We start from the raw sequence: 17,082 nt of genomic DNA, 5'->3' as shown, positions 1-17,082 counted from the left end.
CACTACTGTACAGTGGCTATTATATCATGTTTTGTCTATGTTTTCTGTGATTAAGATGAGAGAAGGTATGCTTCAAGAATTCAGCGTTCAGTGTTATAAAAGACAGGTACAAATTCCAACAAGCTTGCTTAATCATAATTAGCATTCAAAGAATGATTTCCTCCGCCAACGGTGCTGGAAGGAGGCTACGTTTTCACCCCTGTCTGTCGGTCTGCTTGTTAGCAAGATATCTCAAAAGGTTGCTAATGGATTTAGATGGAATTTGGAGGACAGATAGCCCTTGGCCCATGGTCAGTTAACTCGATTTTGGTGGCGATTTGGATCTGGATTTTCTACCATTAGACAATTTTTGTTTTTTAGCCATAACCTTCATGCTGTGTTCATTTGCTAGTGGGAAAGTCCGACATCTGGGACTTCTGAGTTGGCTGCAAAACGGCATTGGATTCATGTGCTATTTTGTCAAAAATAAAACCCAGAAGACAAACGATAAACAAACATAAGCCGCTACGGATGCTGCAGCTTTGTATGTTGGAGAATTGTTCAGCGTTGGCAGAGGTTTGCGCTCTGCCAAGCGCCTTCTAGTTCTTAATGTCTTAATCTTGACATTGTGAGTTCCTTTCCCTTCACAGTGCAGGACCCATACCAGGTACTTCTCTGACACTGAGTTAGCCTGGGAGCGTCAGTGGCATTGCACTTAATAGTCAAAGTAATCAGAATAATGACATATTATACATCGGTTTCTCGTTAATAAATATTACTGTTTATGTGATGAAGTTGCTAGCCAGTAGTGACCAGACTGCTGCTTGCCGAGTTGACATTTTGCAAATATGTTTAAACTGTTTAACTGTGTATCAAAGGCAGTTTATCTACCATTTAAGGATAGTATCAGCATTAGAATAATCTCTAGTTTTGAATCAAATATTACAGATTTGAATGAAGTACTTTCGTTTGGTTAGTCAAGTTGAAGAATCACTCCTGCAGAAGTTGTGGGACGTAGGAAAATGGAATTACAAACTGTAATACCTTTATCAATAACTGTCAGTTCAATAGGTTGAATAAATTGTAACATATGGTATTTACAGCTTTTGCAGAGCAAGCACAGACCGACTATAAAATATAACAGCAGGTTTATTTAAGGACTTGATAGCAATAATATATTGACATGGAGAATAATGAAAAAAAGAGAACGAAAAGAGAAGCTCCAAAGTGAAGAACAAGTTTTAATTTCTCTCTGCCAGTATACCATGGGTAGTTGTTGATTTTCTGTAAAGGTTTGATTCATAAATTGATTATGAGGCTGCCCAGTTAGCATGCAATTGAACTGCCTCCCTGACCTCAAACAGATATTCTGAACACGAATGAGAAACAACATATCCGTAGTCCTCGGACCACAAACCTAGGATGGAATAACAGCTGGAGGTCACACACTGTGTAGACTGTTACCAGGTCACTATCTCTATCATCCCTGTGTGTGTATCCCACTTGAACTTGTACTGCCCCCCCCCCCCACCCCTCCACACACACCACAGACCCTTAAAGAACCCTCTCTATTGTTGTTTGACGGTCTGAGGTTGATTCCCTGGGGGCCATTTCATGACAATGCAGCCCCAGAAATGTTGAGGGAAACACACAGGCCGGTTCAGAGGAAGCACTTAAGAGTGGGAGAGCAGCTCGCATCTGCCGGAGCCACAGAGAGGGAGTGTCAGAGAGGGCAGCCAAGTGGGCACCGCACAGCAACTGATGAGGTACAACATATCACAACGAGTTCATCCTCCACCTCTTGTTCCTCCTGAAGGCAAAGGTGTTTTAAATGTACTACCAACGGCATTTAACTGCTCCTCACCTTATCAAAAATATACGTCTTTATTGAAGTCCACTGTGATATTGACAAAGAAAGTCAAACTGTTTAGTGGCTAGGTTTGAATAAAGATTGACATAAGGACTAGAGTGTTTTTAAAACCTTCTCAGGCAAAAAAAAATCTTTGTTTTGGCCATGAACAACGTTAATGGTTTTAAATACTAATTTGGGTCAATCGATTCCAAAGTCAACATTGTGGCTATCAAGCTTTCAAATGTCTGTTTTGCAGACCAGGCTGAGAGCGTATTCATCGCTGTCTTGTTTAATGTGCTGGCTAATGCCAAATTAGAAATCTTCCACTTGACACCCTTGCCAGTCACACAACTTATTCTGCGCCTTTATGTGCCAAGGCCCTCTGTCACAAGCCGGCCCATGGGGCGTGACAAAAGGACAACACACAAGGATTAAGGCTCAACTAAGGGCTTATTTTCCCTTAACATAATGAAACAGGACAAAACACTGAAATGCAACACCAAACTAAACCAATCTCCACTCTCTGCTGCACTGATGATGGGACGTTTTATCTTGTGGGACACATTGTTGACCAGAGGGACGACCCTCCCTGCTCCATCCGCCAGTCAACTGCAAACTGAAAACAGCAAACAAACAGGGAGGCAGCAGGCAGAGCGGGGGGTTGTCATACAAGTGCTTGAACTGAGCACACATTAAGGGGCTGGTTCAACCTCTGGCAGCTGTAAGCAATATGAGATCATTACCATTATTATGTAATTAAAAGTCATTTCTGCAAATGACACTGCTAAATGGTTGGAAATACTCACCCTGCCTGGCTTGCTAATCTATTTAGAGGGGAAATTAATTATGCTCAGCTTTAAGGGATCCCTCCACAATTTGTTGCAGTTGATTTCCTGATGGGTCTGTGTCCAAAAAGTACAAAGATAATTAAAAGCATGGAACATCCCCTCTAAAGGGGAATTGTAGAGTAATCTGTCCTTTGGTGAGGGAGATCTATGTACCTCGTTTTCTAGGGCAACTAGGGGGCTGCCTCTATCAGCTCTCACAGCTGTATGTTCAGGAGATTTGAAGATTGCATACATCATTTAAAACACACGTTCTTGTTTACTTAAATTATGCAGAACTACAAGAAAACAGAAGCGGGGACAAATATATGTTGTGCACATTAATGAGCGGCAAATTACCAGTGAACTGTGCAACAAATTCTTCTTACAACAGGGCCACATGCTGTTCATTTGTTTTGCAGAACTTGTCCTTCCAAACAAGATAGACTCATGACCAATAAGCACTGGCGGCTCCTGACTGTGGTACTAAGATGATGCTGTCCGTCTTACCAGTTTTTACTCCCATAAAGATTTCATAGTCCACCAGTAGATGACCCGGAAAAAATGGCCATCTCTCTTCAATGAGATCAACAGCTATAGATGTCTTTAAGGGATGTCTGATGCCCCATTTCCAGTCTTCTGTCCATAAACATGACCTAGATTCTCATCTCAGAAGGAATATAAGGAGGCCCATGGCAAGAAATACTCTTGACAAAAGGGGATACAAGCAGGGTCGAATACTGTGATAAGGCCCTACATAAACTCAATTCATCAGCTTATGAGATTTTCATTATATTAAACCAATAAACCTAGGAAGCCAATAAGATTTAACTGTAAACATACAATTAGACCAGCGTACAGCTCAAAAGGAACCCTTTGCTCACAGATTTAGAGATCAATTTGCTATCTTGTGGGAGATATTTCTTTTGAGGGTTTCTTTTCTATTTTTTAATCACAAATGCACTTTGATCATTAATACATCACAGTGAAGGGAAGGGAACTCAAAAAGAGAAATTCAGGTATCACATTGAGGTGGACAGAAGGCGCCAAGTAGGTCCAACAAAAACGGAGCGGCAAAATGAATTGGCACTGATGGAAAACTGTGATGCGATTGGTTTAATGGAGGAGTTTTGAAGAGAGTGGGGAGTAACGGTTGAGTTAATTGAACATCAGGTTGAGCTTGTGAAGGTGAAGACAGAGTTTGAGAACAAGGACACTTAAGACAGAAATAATACTTTAGATAGAAGTGAGGAAGAGTCTACTTAGGCAGAACAAAGAGACACCAGAGACAAAGCTGGATCACTCTCTTTGTCAACATGGTGTACTCCTTTAAAGGACTTTGCTCAGACAGAACAGACGAAGCCTAGAAAATCCAATTTTTGTTTTGTGAGGAAGTGATTAAGACCCTCTGTTGAGATTGAAGCAGTGACCTCTGTGTCAGGAAGCCACTCTGCCAACAGGAGTTCACTGGGTCAGTGTCAGAGCAATGACAAAGCTCCCACTATTGTCACATTGTCCGATGACAAGAAGATAGAAAACAGGCCTCACTAGAGCGCTAACTAAATTAGCCCAAGTAATTTTAAACTGGCTATTAAGAGCTGCTGAATGGGTAATTGTATGAGGGACTAGACTTTGGGAGGCTGAAGGACAGAGACTGAGGCATCTGGAATGCATTAAGACAACAGGCCAAGAGGGTCAATTCACCGGGAGATTCATTAGGCAAGCTGTGAGCCTGCTGTTTGTATTGGTAACTTCTGGGGCTCCATCTTGTTAGCAGGATATTGTCTCCTCTGCACCATGCTGATGCTGAGAATGCTGCCAATTCTGAATACAGATTCAGTAAACAGAGGTTGGGAAGTTAGTACCACAAGATGAGGGGTAAAGATCTGCATATAAATGCTGAGGAAATCACAAAGCCTATCCTTAAAAAAGAGAAAAGTATGCATGCTAGGTATTCACGCAGGAGGGATGTGCAATAACAGGTTTCGTGGGAACAATTTAGGGGGGGATAGAGTCTAATTTAACTGTACACATTTAAATAGAGCATTATTTTCCCGAAATCTGTAAACCCTGCAGTTTACAAACAAGCTTGCACCTCTTTATCATTTTCCCACGAGGGGAAGGAATGTTGCTATAGGCCATCTAGACCTGCTGGTCAGGAGGCAACACAGAGCCGACCCCAGTTCAACCACAATAATGTAAACCAGCCGCTGGTTCATCAGGAACTCACCGTGACCCTCTCCTGTAGTGTGAACAGGGCTGGAGCATCAGAAACATGTCATGACCTCATGTAGGCAGTCCCCATGGTCTAAGTGTACAGCAGGGCTCTGACCTGACTACCGTGACTCCAGGCTGTGTGTTTAGGAGCAGAGAAGCAGTTGGGATATCCTCGCAACACCTTGAAAATGAGTGTGCGGGAGCCATGTGAGTGTTTTTACAGGGTCTGTTGAGTTTGATTTATGGCCCACTCTCTGGTGGATTGGACAAGAGTGGGTCTCATAAACTCGGGCAATATCAAGATCAATGGTCTGTCGTTTCATGATGGATTGAAAGCGTTAAGGCGGATGGACACTGGTCAGTACATACAGTACACTACTGAGTACAGGTACTACAGCATCATAAAATCACCACCTGTTGTACTTACTGCTGTGTGATTAAAATCAAATCAATCACATATTACTCTTTGATATAGGTTATATCTATTAAACAGGATTATATTGTGCAGCTATGTAATTAGCTATGTAATATCAGCTATGTAATTAGTTTATTGTTCATTCCAACTTTGTTCCACTTTGTCTTTCCATGCTGGAGTCCACTCATGGACTTTCTACATGTCTTTGACAAGTGGTCTAGTGGAGCATGTCCAAGAATCCTAAAGTCGAAGATCACCTATTGCAATACAGTCCACAAGCATTCACACCATGTAGCACTGTTGATCAGCTATGTGGCACCAACACAATATCAAAGAGCTGTTATCTCACTTGACACAATTGTCATTCTGAATTACTTGAGAGTGGCTGATTCGACTGCTCTAGACATGACAGCTTTCAGATTAATTATGCTTTACGTCCAGTGTGGCTCTGGGCACGGCCCCTAAACAAAATTATAGTGTGACTGTCCACATGCATGATGTGTAACAGAGGGTTGAATAGCTCAACAGGCAAAGACCGCCAACATAAACCTCTTATAGGTGTGCCTTTAAACAGCGTTCGAACACACTAAGCCCTCCAGCATGGTCCGCATTAAAGCCTGGAACAAAAGCGGAGAGAAAAGCAGATGCAGACTCTACTCCCTGAACCCATGATCCATCCTGATAGGCGCATAATGAGAACCAGACGAGTGTTCACACCATAACACATACAAATCCCCATTCATTATTCATGGCAGATTACCCTCTTCATTAAGGCAGAGGCAGGGACCAAGGGACCGAGAGAGAGAGAATGGGAGGGGAAGTCTGTCTAGGAAAATGTTGCCGGATGAGGGGAAGCCAGGGAGGGTCTGGCCTGCCTACTCCACTGAGGTTAAGGCATGCAAGCCATCAAGCTAACTGGCATCCAGATAGGACAGCCATGGCCAGAAACCATAAGGAGGCCAGGCAGTTTCTACTGTACAAGGTTCAGGTCCCTGAGGCCCGCAGCTCTGCATTCTGCTTTGATACAGTAAACACAATGTGACAAAGCCCTTCTGCGGGAGGCTGGAAAATGTCAATGTAGCAGAACTGACATTACCACGCCAAGACAATTCCTATCACAAGGCCACCGCTAACCTTCACCGTCATGATGACGCTTGTTTCTGTACAACAGAAACACAGTACAGATGCTGTTTCCTTACCAACATATAATCTAAAGTCTCACTACTGGTCACTGTAACGCCGATGTCTTCCCCAGGTCTGTCAGGGTCATTAATCTACTTGGATATCAATAGAATTACATTGCTCAGGTGGTAAACTGAAAGTGACTGTGAACATGAAACCATGTTGTGAAAGATAAGCCTGTAGGTCCTGATAAAACTAGTTTTTATACGTTTTATGGCGGAAAGTAACAGCTTCTGTAGTAAAAGTTTTTATTTCCTGATTGACCCTTCACAGAAACGTCAGAGCTTATCAGTTGTGGTAAAAGTTACAGTAATATAACTGTAATGCCGCAAACCAAGTTCATGATGGAGTACAAGCCTAGTAATCTCCTATAACATTACTAAAATAGAAACACAAGAAAGAAAAGAGAACCTTCCGTGGCCTCAGCTGTACTGAATGTATAACATACATAGTCTTCTAGGCAACACTGAGTGTCCCTCTGACATGTGGGTTCGACATGTTTTATGACGGTGTTCAACATTGGCAACGTGCCCTAAAAGTAAATCTTTCCGTCAGAATAAGGAGAAGTGTGAATGTGAAGGGTCTTTTCAGTGAGTGATTGATGGTGTGTGGTGTTGTGAAACGCTCCGCCAGGGCCGAGCTGTGGGCTTTGTTGAGGCTGGCAGGTGAGAGAGATTACCTGTTGGTATAAAGGTCCTACATGAGGGAGGCTGCAGGCTCAGACAGGCAAGATGACTGACCTATTTGAATGTTTGCCTGGCTCAAAATTAGTCCTATACTGGAAAGCTTATTCAAATCTATAATAGATTACCAGCAGAGACCTAGCAACACAATCTGAGCCACTTTTTTCCCTGACAGTTGCTGTCTTTTAAGACAGTAATGATGCCCAAAAGTGAGTCACTAACCACAGTTCAATCATTTTGTTTTGTTTTCCCCAGTAAGCCTGCGGTAGGTTGAGCACAAACAGAGATGCTAGAGCACAGAAAAATGAAAATAAGAAAAAGTTTAAATCCAACTCATGTCATCTAAAGTGTTTTGCTGCAACATTTGATTAATTGCATGGCAGATGATAAAATCACAACTTGGCACCAATGGCCATAGCAGCTATCCATAGAAGAGAACATGAAAGATTGTGCTGCACAGCAATCCAACACTATGAATTTAACAGCTCCAACCAATTTGAAGGGTGAAATATTATTAGGATTATTTGATTACGTTGCTAAGCATGTTAGACTCAAGTTAGCTTAAAGAGTATGTGATTATGTAAGCAAACTATCAATACATAACATACAGATTATAAAGGAGCATGTGGCACCTAATGCTTGTGGGACTGTGTCAGATTGTCCTCAGTAAGTCGCAGCACAATGGGCCTGTTCATTTTGTAATTATGTCTGACCTGTAGGTACTTGACAGAGCCACCCTGATGGAACTGCCATTCACGGTATGGATTTAGTTGGATTTGCAATCATTATGGTCTAGACACACAGACTAAACTGAAACACTCCATTCTGTTTGGCCATTCTAACAGTCTAAATCTTTTTTGCCCTTACAAAGGACACATATGAAATGTACTGACTTTTTTCTGTGGCCAGAGTTAATTAAGGGAAAACCCTTTGTGAATTATGTAATTAGGCCTACATGCGGAATCTTATACCATCAACAAAGATTATAAAATCCAGGTATATCCAGGTATACAGTACTTGATAAAATCAGAATAAATGAAAATAATGTTAAAGAAAACAGCTGCTGTCTCTGTTGAACTATTCATAATGTATTCTTATCCTGTAATATCTGGGGATCAACACTACCATGCAGTTATGTAAATGTTGTGTTCCACCTCTGGCCGACTGTGAGCGCAGCTCTACTCCACAGAGCCAGGACTAAGGAAGGAACAGTCATGCTTCTTTTTTTGACTGTTTATCAACAGCTTGCCAAGCCCTGCTGTCCATGTAAAGGATCTCGAAAAGCCTCTGCAGGAGACCCAGGCACCTCCACAGCTCTCATCACCCTGGATTGGCGGGACTACATCAAGCTGCACTTTATTTATAGATGTATAACAGCACACAGTGGCCTCTCGCGTAGTTTCTACAACATACCCCATACAGGAAGGAAGAGAAATAACACTACCACTACCACACCTGACTATTCTATACACAAGAAGAAGCAGATGACACTTACTGTAGGAGAAGGTGAGGCGCGGAGTGACATCATTTTCAGTGGCAGCTGTATGAACGAAGCCAACCAGCAGGACAGTGTAGGCTGGGAGACAGAGCCAGGCCATACTTATTGTCCAAAAGGCTCCTCAGGACCGCCAGCCAACTCGCAGTGTTTGCCTTTCAGGATTTTGGGGAATTCATGAAGAGTGTCTTTTTCTGCCCCGTGTTTATTTTCTCTCCCTCTCTTCCTGTAGGTCTGGGCTCCTTGAATGGAAGACCTGTGCGCTGTTGTGAAAGTGAAGTGCGGGCGCTCCTTCGGGGCTGCAGACGATGACGCTGGGCTTGGAATGATGACCTGTGACCTCAGAACGAGCCTCCTAGAACAGACAGCCTCCTCCAATCAGCCTCCATGTATACACGACACCGCAGGGTCTCTGCAAACACCCACAGAAGAACATTTATTCAGATTAGTGCACTGTATAAGCAAGCTTGTGGGGTTCCTCTCCTTATAATGGAAAATTACTTTGTAAATTACTTTGTACTTTAATGTACTTTGTACATTAAAGTTTAGTACACAGTTCAGTATTGACAGAAGCCTTACCCACACTGTTCAAGCTTTATACAGTAACAGCTGCAGTGCTAATGAGTGCACTAGATGAAAAAAGAATGTAGGTTTACTTTCTTAGTAATTGTTGACAATACTTTGGGTAGAGAGCAGTCTTTATCTTGACCAAAACAAAACATCCTCTGACCATATAACAATCACAACACATTATATCTGAAAGCTTGAGTGGAAAAGTGCCACAAGACAAAAAACAAAAGCTGCTTTCTCCGTCTGTGGGACTCCGGCTGACCTTTTCACTACACATTACATATCTGAGGTGGCACTGATCTGCTTTCATTTTCTGTTTAGAGGGGTGAACAAGTGATAACACTGTAGTGATCATTAACAGACTACTATGTGAATGAGCTTTGCTGCAGGACGTCTTTGTCTGTGCACAGTACTAAGGTCAGGTTAATTTGATAGTGTCAGCTCCTGACAAAACAACCTTAAGCTCCCAAAGCTGAAATCTCCATATCTGAACTGCATGTACATGCTCTATTGTGGAAGGCGCTAGAATGAAAAGAAAGAACCTATTTCTTGGAAACCTTAGTTAATACGCAAGACAATGGAAAGGTGTGTCTGCCAGATAACAGCTCATATTACAGGAACTGTCAAGTTGTTTGCCCTGAAGTTTTCTTTAGCTGAACTTTGTTTGATCACTGAGAGGCAAGAAATGGTTTGCATACAGTATATTACAACCAAGTCATACTGTAAAATGTTTTGGTTTCCACAGGTCATAAAAGGCTTTGGGTCCTGCCTGGTTTTAATTATGTCCTTTGTGGTGAGGACTGTAAGGAGATAAAAGGTCCCAAAGCCAAAGGAACTCTGCTAAATGTTTGCACAGGCCCACTGCTTCAGTGCTTCTCAAATCAATATGGATCAATGATATTTCATCTTAGTTGTCCTTGCCATTTAAGAGTTGACACTGGCTAACTCCTTTGTCCACAAACTCCTACAATAACTCTTAGAATATTAGAACGAAACCACAAGACAGCTATTATCCTAATAGTGGAGTCATGTGGCACGTACTGATGCTGTTGTACTGAACGTAGTGAGAGTTAAGGGTAATTTGATACAGACATCCCAGCTACATCTGCAAACACTGATGTGTTTCCATTACAGCTGCCACGGGGAGTAGCTGTTTAAATACAACCAAGAGGGGGATTCAGTTTCATGTGAGGTATGGCAATCAATGGCAAAAGGTAGCGAGTGAAGTTATTTCTGGTTTCTATCAAGGGGCTCCTGGCTCTTCGTCAATGAGCAGTGTGACGCTAGTCGCGAGCACAGACATCCCTGAATCTGAACTGGGTAGACGACATTTTAGAAGAGCAGGAATGCCATGATAAAGGCCAGAGAAGAAGAGAAGAAAGGGGTTATTTCTACTTCTGTATTGACACACTTAAGATTCTCACAGGGGAATTACTGAAAGACACGCTAACTGTTCTGTCACTGCAGTGTCCCAAAGGAGATCGTTTAGGAATAATACTTACAGTGTAGCAAAGGACAAATTAAGTTACTTTCTCCTGAGTGAGGTATTTGTATTCTGTTTATTGTAATAGACTGTCAAAATCAAAAAGACCTCCGTTACAAGTGAGCTAAGATATCAACATCAATCGCACCTTCACCACCAGTGTGCTGTCCATATTAGTAAAAGGTATAAAAGAAAAATAATCAAGGGTGTCTGTACACTAAAGAATGGCTACAGTACAGAATTTCTAGCTTTCTCTTTATAGCTGTATATTTCATTATGATCACTATGAAAAAAACAGACTAACGGTCAAGTTATGACAGGCTTATGCTTTTAAAGCTCGAAAGATCACAAACTGAAAGGCTAGGTCACTGTCTGAAGCTTTGACAATGCCCCCTGCCAGGAGCCTATATGTGCTTTCATTGGACTGTAGCGAGTAAAACAGACAAGGCCACGGTTAGATCGCCCACCAGCAGGGAGGGCAGCCATGAGCATCATTAGTCTCCTTTGTGCGGAACGATTTGGAGTGAGACACCACTTGACCAACAAGCAGCGGAGCTAGCATCAATTTTGGGTGTGCGTGACAGACAGAAAAAGAGACCCCGCATGCATCAAGCCGAATCCGACCGAGATACGTAGAGAGAGCTCGACTCAGCGTGAGCGAGAGAACAAGGGCCCCTCTGACAGCATAGAAATCTATATGCAACTCTGCACTCCGCTGCTCTCTCCTGCATGATGCATAAACAGCGTACTGAATCATCCCTTTCACTCACTACACAGCCTGACAGACTTCAATAGTTTCTTCTGGCTATGGATGATACCATTGGCCATGTATCTGTGTGAATCCTCTCTTATGAGTCTAGAAGATCTTTTTATGCCCCCTTTTTACATATCAGCCTCATCAAGTTCATAGAATCATTGTTTAAGTCAAGTTTTAAGAGATTTTACTGCAGCATATATACAGAAGTTGATGGGTTTCAAATTGACGTCTCTTGAGCTTTTGGGTTGGAGGAGAAAACTGAGTGGCACAAAGACTCTTCACTGTTTGACTGATGGTGTGCTCACCAGCCTATCATCCACGTGAGTAATAGTAACAGTTCTGACAGTCCATGCAGTGAAAAGAATTAACCGCGGAGGGGAAGAGTCGCTTAAATCAAGCAGTCATTGCTCACTCTCTGTCTTTGTCACGTGTATCAAGCTCTACTGGGAAGAAGGAGAGTGCTTGACACAAGAGAAGAACTGATTCATTAGCACACATGGCTGGGATAAGACTGAAAAACACCCATAAATAGGCAACTCTGTGAAAATGAGTGCTTTTTTCTTGCTATATTCATAAGAAAGGATTTAATGAGTTAATGGAATCTGCTAAACAGAAGGAAACCTTCATGCAAAGTAGAAGGCTATCAAACTTTCTCATAAAAAGTTATCAACATTTCATATATAGAATCAACTTTTTGGATATTATCTTTCCCACACTGTCAAAATACTTCTGACACAAAAGAGGAAATAAGTTTTATATTTAACCAAACAGGGAAATTCCCAGTGCTCTTTACCAGTCATTTCCTGTAATATACGGTAGCCCCTAGCATAAAACCGTCTCTATATATTACTGAATGGCAAAGCCTGTCCAATGACAGCACTACTTATACAACTCTGTGAGAAATATAAATAGCAGCACTGCTTATACTGCTGAAACAGGTGGCACGGCCATTAGGATTTGCCATTCGAGTAGAGAGGGAGGGGTCAAGGCTGCCTGGATTCCACACACAGCCTGTTGACTGGAAAAGTGTCGATTGATAAATAAGGCCTCTTGGCATGCCTGTCATCTTAGAAAGCCACCTGTAAACACACATATTGGCCACCTACGTCACGCCACCTGGGAAACCTGGGTCACATGCTCCCAGATGTGGCCTTCACCCCGTGATCAACACCCCCCCCCCCCTCCCCCCCTCGGCATCTCCACGCTGCTGAAGGAGCCTCAGATGTGTGAAGCAGCAGATGTGAGATGTGGAGGATATCATCTGTCAGGAGGGGCTTTAATGGAAGAGCAGGCCAGCACATATGGACAGAGTGGCTGATTTACCAGGCAGTGTTGACACAGTCCTACACCGGCCCCCGCTCAGGTTATTTCACAACCACTCACCCCGATCTAAAGATACCTATCTGTGAGTAAGACACGAGACGTGGAAGCAGGTTCGTGCCAAAGCTTAAGTATCAGGGACAAAGTGACTAAGTGACAAAGCAATCCAGGAATTGCAACAGAGAGAAAGGTATTCACACATTGTCCTTTAGATACTGCCCCCATTACACTAACTCAGTTTGTCATTCCTGTTAGAGTGATTCTCCAGCTCCCTGGTGAGTGGAAACTCTGCAGCCTGTGTTTGTGATTAGGTGACTGTGGAGAAAAAAACCCTCTCCTGTCTTCCCTGCTCGACCCATTTTAAGTCCAGTCCCCAGACCCAGCTAAGAGTAATTAATGGCTCATTCATCCCTGAGTGAACCATACAGCTGTAATTATGACCATATGCTATTCCAAAGACTTTTAATTGCCTAATTAAAATCTTATTAAACTATTGAACAGAGATAGGGGACATTTTGAACTTAAAGTTCAGGGGAGTCAAATTCATCAAGCTTGCTTCACCATTGGGGCTTTTGACACATGGTCAGAGGTTGTTAATTTCATCACAAGAGTGCTGACTTCATAAAATATCTCAAATTTGAAGCTATCAGTCACCGAGAATGTATTGATAGATTAATGTAATATATGGCCGTGAAAGTGGATGAGAATATTTCATCACCTCTGTCTTTGAAACCTATACAAGTGCCTAAATCAACCAGCTCTCAGAAGTGAAAATATTTGAAATGATATTCCATTTCATTCCATTTCCCCTCTGCGCAAATTTCCATAACAGATGTGGAGCCAGCAGAAGCAGCTCGCTGATGAAATGTAAAGTAGCTGTGCTAGGTCTGTCGCCAGGCCTGCTATCACTATCAGGGCCGAAGTGGGTGAAAGAAGAGCAGCAGGGGCTCCGCTACGGACAGAAAAGTGCATTAATACTGAGAGGGGAGGAGAAAGGACAAAAAGGAGCAACCAGAAAGGGCAATGGCACTTTTTGCTTCTTTAATAATAAGTGAAAACATTCATATTGCTGGTCACCTCTGTAACATCCAACTGAAATGTATTTACTGGTACTTGTATGGGCATGGAAATCACTTCAGACTAATTAATCTCACAAGACAAATAGACTTTCAATGAGATCTTTACTTCTGTGTGCGAGTGATTTGCCTTTCCTGGCTTTGCTCCCCTTTTTCCTGGCACTCGAGCCAAATCTCCCTGTCAAAACACATCAGACAGGGCATAAACCTGGATTAAAACCTTTCATGTGTTGTCATGAATAAACTTTCATAACACGGTAAATACTGAGGGATTGAGGAAAAATTGGCAAAAGTTTGCACCTCTTGCTGTACTCTCAGATGGTTTTGAACAATTCCAGTGTAAGCTGATCCACTTTTAGGAAGCAGTCTACCGTGTTGATCTTGCTGAAGTGGCCTATTTCTTTTCTACAGTCTGTTTTCTTCTTGTCACACCCTACATTGTGGAAGGGAACACCTACACCTGAAAGACCTAAGGACTAAACGCCTGCTTCACGAAAGATAACAAAGCACCTCGTATTCTTTTGATATACACAGTCAATGCATAGTGTAAGAACAATGCTGTGAATCCAGTAGCATGTGAACCTGAGAAAACACTACGAATTAATGACAATTAATGAACATTCTCCAGGCTGGGGTGGGTGTTTGGTTTTACATGGGAACTAAATCCGTAGCCTCCATCAGACAGCACTTTGATACGCACTTCAAACCACCTTACTAATATTAAGTTGGCATTCCTTTTGCACAAACCATTTATCAATCATCTCAAGGCTTAGAAATCGCTCTTTAACCCGTCTCCTCTCCATCTATATCTCCCCTTTCAGTCTATTGAGTCACTGTAGCACTGCATAGCTTACGCACTATGGCTTGCATTTGGAGATGAAATAAGCACACGTGGTTTGTGCATTCAGACTTCAGTCTCATGCCCCGAAGCTCCAGCAGCTATATATGCGGGCGGAGTTTCCCCAAAAAGAGTTGAGTTGAGTGTTTTTGATTAGGCTTGCAATCAATACCCTCTATAAAGTCAACAGCTTAATTTTATTTAGCTTAACTGATATTATTTGACTATTATAGGCCTAATGAACAAACAATGATTCAAGTACATATGATATGCTAGTTAATTAAAGGCTACCATATAATTGGAAATATGACACAGCTTTTAGGCCTTTTTGATCTAGGCTATGTTTCTCTTTAGGCCTATAAAATTTTAAATTTCTCAAAATTAAAGGCAAGTGCTTCTCTTAAAGGGAGTGCCACTGGCTTGCTGAGAGCGCCAATCCACAAAAAACGTACTCATGTCAGAAACTTGGCACCCAGTAGGCAGGTGCGAGAGCCGCCCAACTCAGAGCTACGTGCCTCCGTGGCACGAGTCAGAATACGAGTATCTAGTCTCACATAGTTTTTTTTCTTGGCTGAAGGATGTAGGCGCATGACTTGCGTGCGCCAACTCTGAATCGGAGCCTATGTGTCTTATACTGTCCAGATATGCTACGATTTCAATACAATGAGAAGTTTCTGATGTTGAGATTCAAACAATTGCATCTGCAATTGATTTGCATCCTCCTGAGAAAGCATTTCCATTTTTCTGGGTTAGATAATATACCCTGACATTTGCTTGCATAGCAATAAAAAGGGAATGCTAGACAGCACTACTGCTTACACTGCAAATATGTTTATACTTAAATGTGGCCAGTGCACGGGACTGTACAATGAGTATTATGCCAATGCATGATACAAATCTTTTTGGAAATACATTTGAGGAGAAATAATATTTCACTGACAACTGAGTGGAGGTTGTAAGGTTGTGGCAAAGCTTGCAACTATGGTTTCTTCTATTAAAAAAACTCAATAGCTCAATAGCTGTATTTAATTCACTAATCCCCCTTTTCAAATATGTGTAGAATGCCACTTAAAAGAAATGTTGTGCTTTTCCCAGTGTGTTGATAAACATCACTTGGAAGTTGATGCAAGTTAAATCTCCCATCCTCGCTAACACCTGATAGAAAAGTCAGAACACCAGACCAGAGCAGTTATCACCTCATATGTGCTTAACATGCAGAATTAGGACAGGAAGAGCATTTCTGTTGACTTCCCTGTACAGATCTTCTACTGAATGGGAATACATCCATTTTAGAGGCTAGTGATGAGATGCACATATGAAGCTCTAGCAGTGAGACTACAGTATGGAACTTTCTTTCCATTTCCTTTTTCCATTACAAACATGGAGCTGGAGCTTTCAGAGTGGCTACCAGGGCCACTGGCTTCACACTGTCCTTCACTAAACATCATGGGATCACTGAACAAGCATGTCGGTCAAGCAGGTCGGTCAACAGGTTTGATCACATCTCAAACCACTTGTTACACATTGATGAAGAAACAATGATTAAAATATTCACAATAATAGCCACCAAAACCTCAAGGATTTTATGGGGGGATAGAAATGTACAGTATTTTGTTGGTGAAAAAAAAAAAAAAAACAGCTCCACAGCTCTCCTTCTCAGCACTCTGTTTAAGATATCAAGGGCTGGTGTTTTTATGAGGGGTCCTGACGTCTGCCAGACACAGGTGAGGAGCTGTTTAAGCCCTGGCTGCTGTAAGTAGGTCAAGCCTGTTGAAACACTTGCTCCCATTCTAAATGTCTCCACTTGTTTGGCTTTATCTTGCCATATAATTCTTTCAGCATTCTGCCCTAGTGAAATATTGACCCTGATTGACAGAGTGCTGATAACATGGCATCACCTCAGCTGCTTTATTTGCTCTATCTCGCTCGTTCTTTTCAGTAATTTGATTTTTGATAGGAAGGCCTACGATACACAACTACAGTTGTAGAAACAGTGTGCTGCTAAGCCTTGTTATAGTGTAATTATCGTGCATATCAAACATGACACTGCAATATGTTTTGTAGTTATTATAATGTGCTCAGATTAATAACTTAAAAATCAAATTTTGCAAACCTTCATGTCTAACTTTTCTTTGATCAAAGGATGAAACCTAAAAAGCATGTTAAGATCGGTATAAAAAACACTTTAGATATATACTAAACAAAGGACTTCTGATTTAATAAAAAAGCAATACTATTCAGTAGTCAGACAATGCATTTGAATTAATAAAGGCTTCATTAATATGTGCTGCCCATGTCAATTCATGGACTATTGAAGCAGCTAAACCGAATTGAAATATTTGTCCACTTTGAAATCGATTAGGATGGTGTGGCATTCTTGAAAGGCTGTAA

General features: G+C 41.9%; 1 protein-coding gene across 1 annotated transcript in view; it reads right to left on the bottom strand.

The window, feature by feature from the left end:
- The window catches only part of sema4ba (sema domain, immunoglobulin domain (Ig), transmembrane domain (TM) and short cytoplasmic domain, (semaphorin) 4Ba), a 39,966-nt gene that overhangs the window by 14,400 nt on the left and 8,484 nt on the right, over positions 1–17,082 (bottom strand). The window contains exon 2 of the mRNA XM_078283133.1: positions 8,648–9,059. Coding sequence (XP_078139259.1) covers positions 8,648–8,750 — 103 coding nt within the window. The 5' untranslated portion in view covers positions 8,751–9,059. The remainder of the gene's footprint in view (positions 1–8,647; positions 9,060–17,082) is intronic.

Source organism: Centroberyx gerrardi, chromosome 4 (assembly GCF_048128805.1).
Source record: "Centroberyx gerrardi isolate f3 chromosome 4, fCenGer3.hap1.cur.20231027, whole genome shotgun sequence".
Lineage (NCBI taxonomy): Eukaryota > Metazoa > Chordata > Actinopteri > Beryciformes > Berycidae > Centroberyx > Centroberyx gerrardi.
Note: the sequence above shows the minus strand (reverse complement) of the source record. Positions and strands in the feature narration are given on the sequence as shown.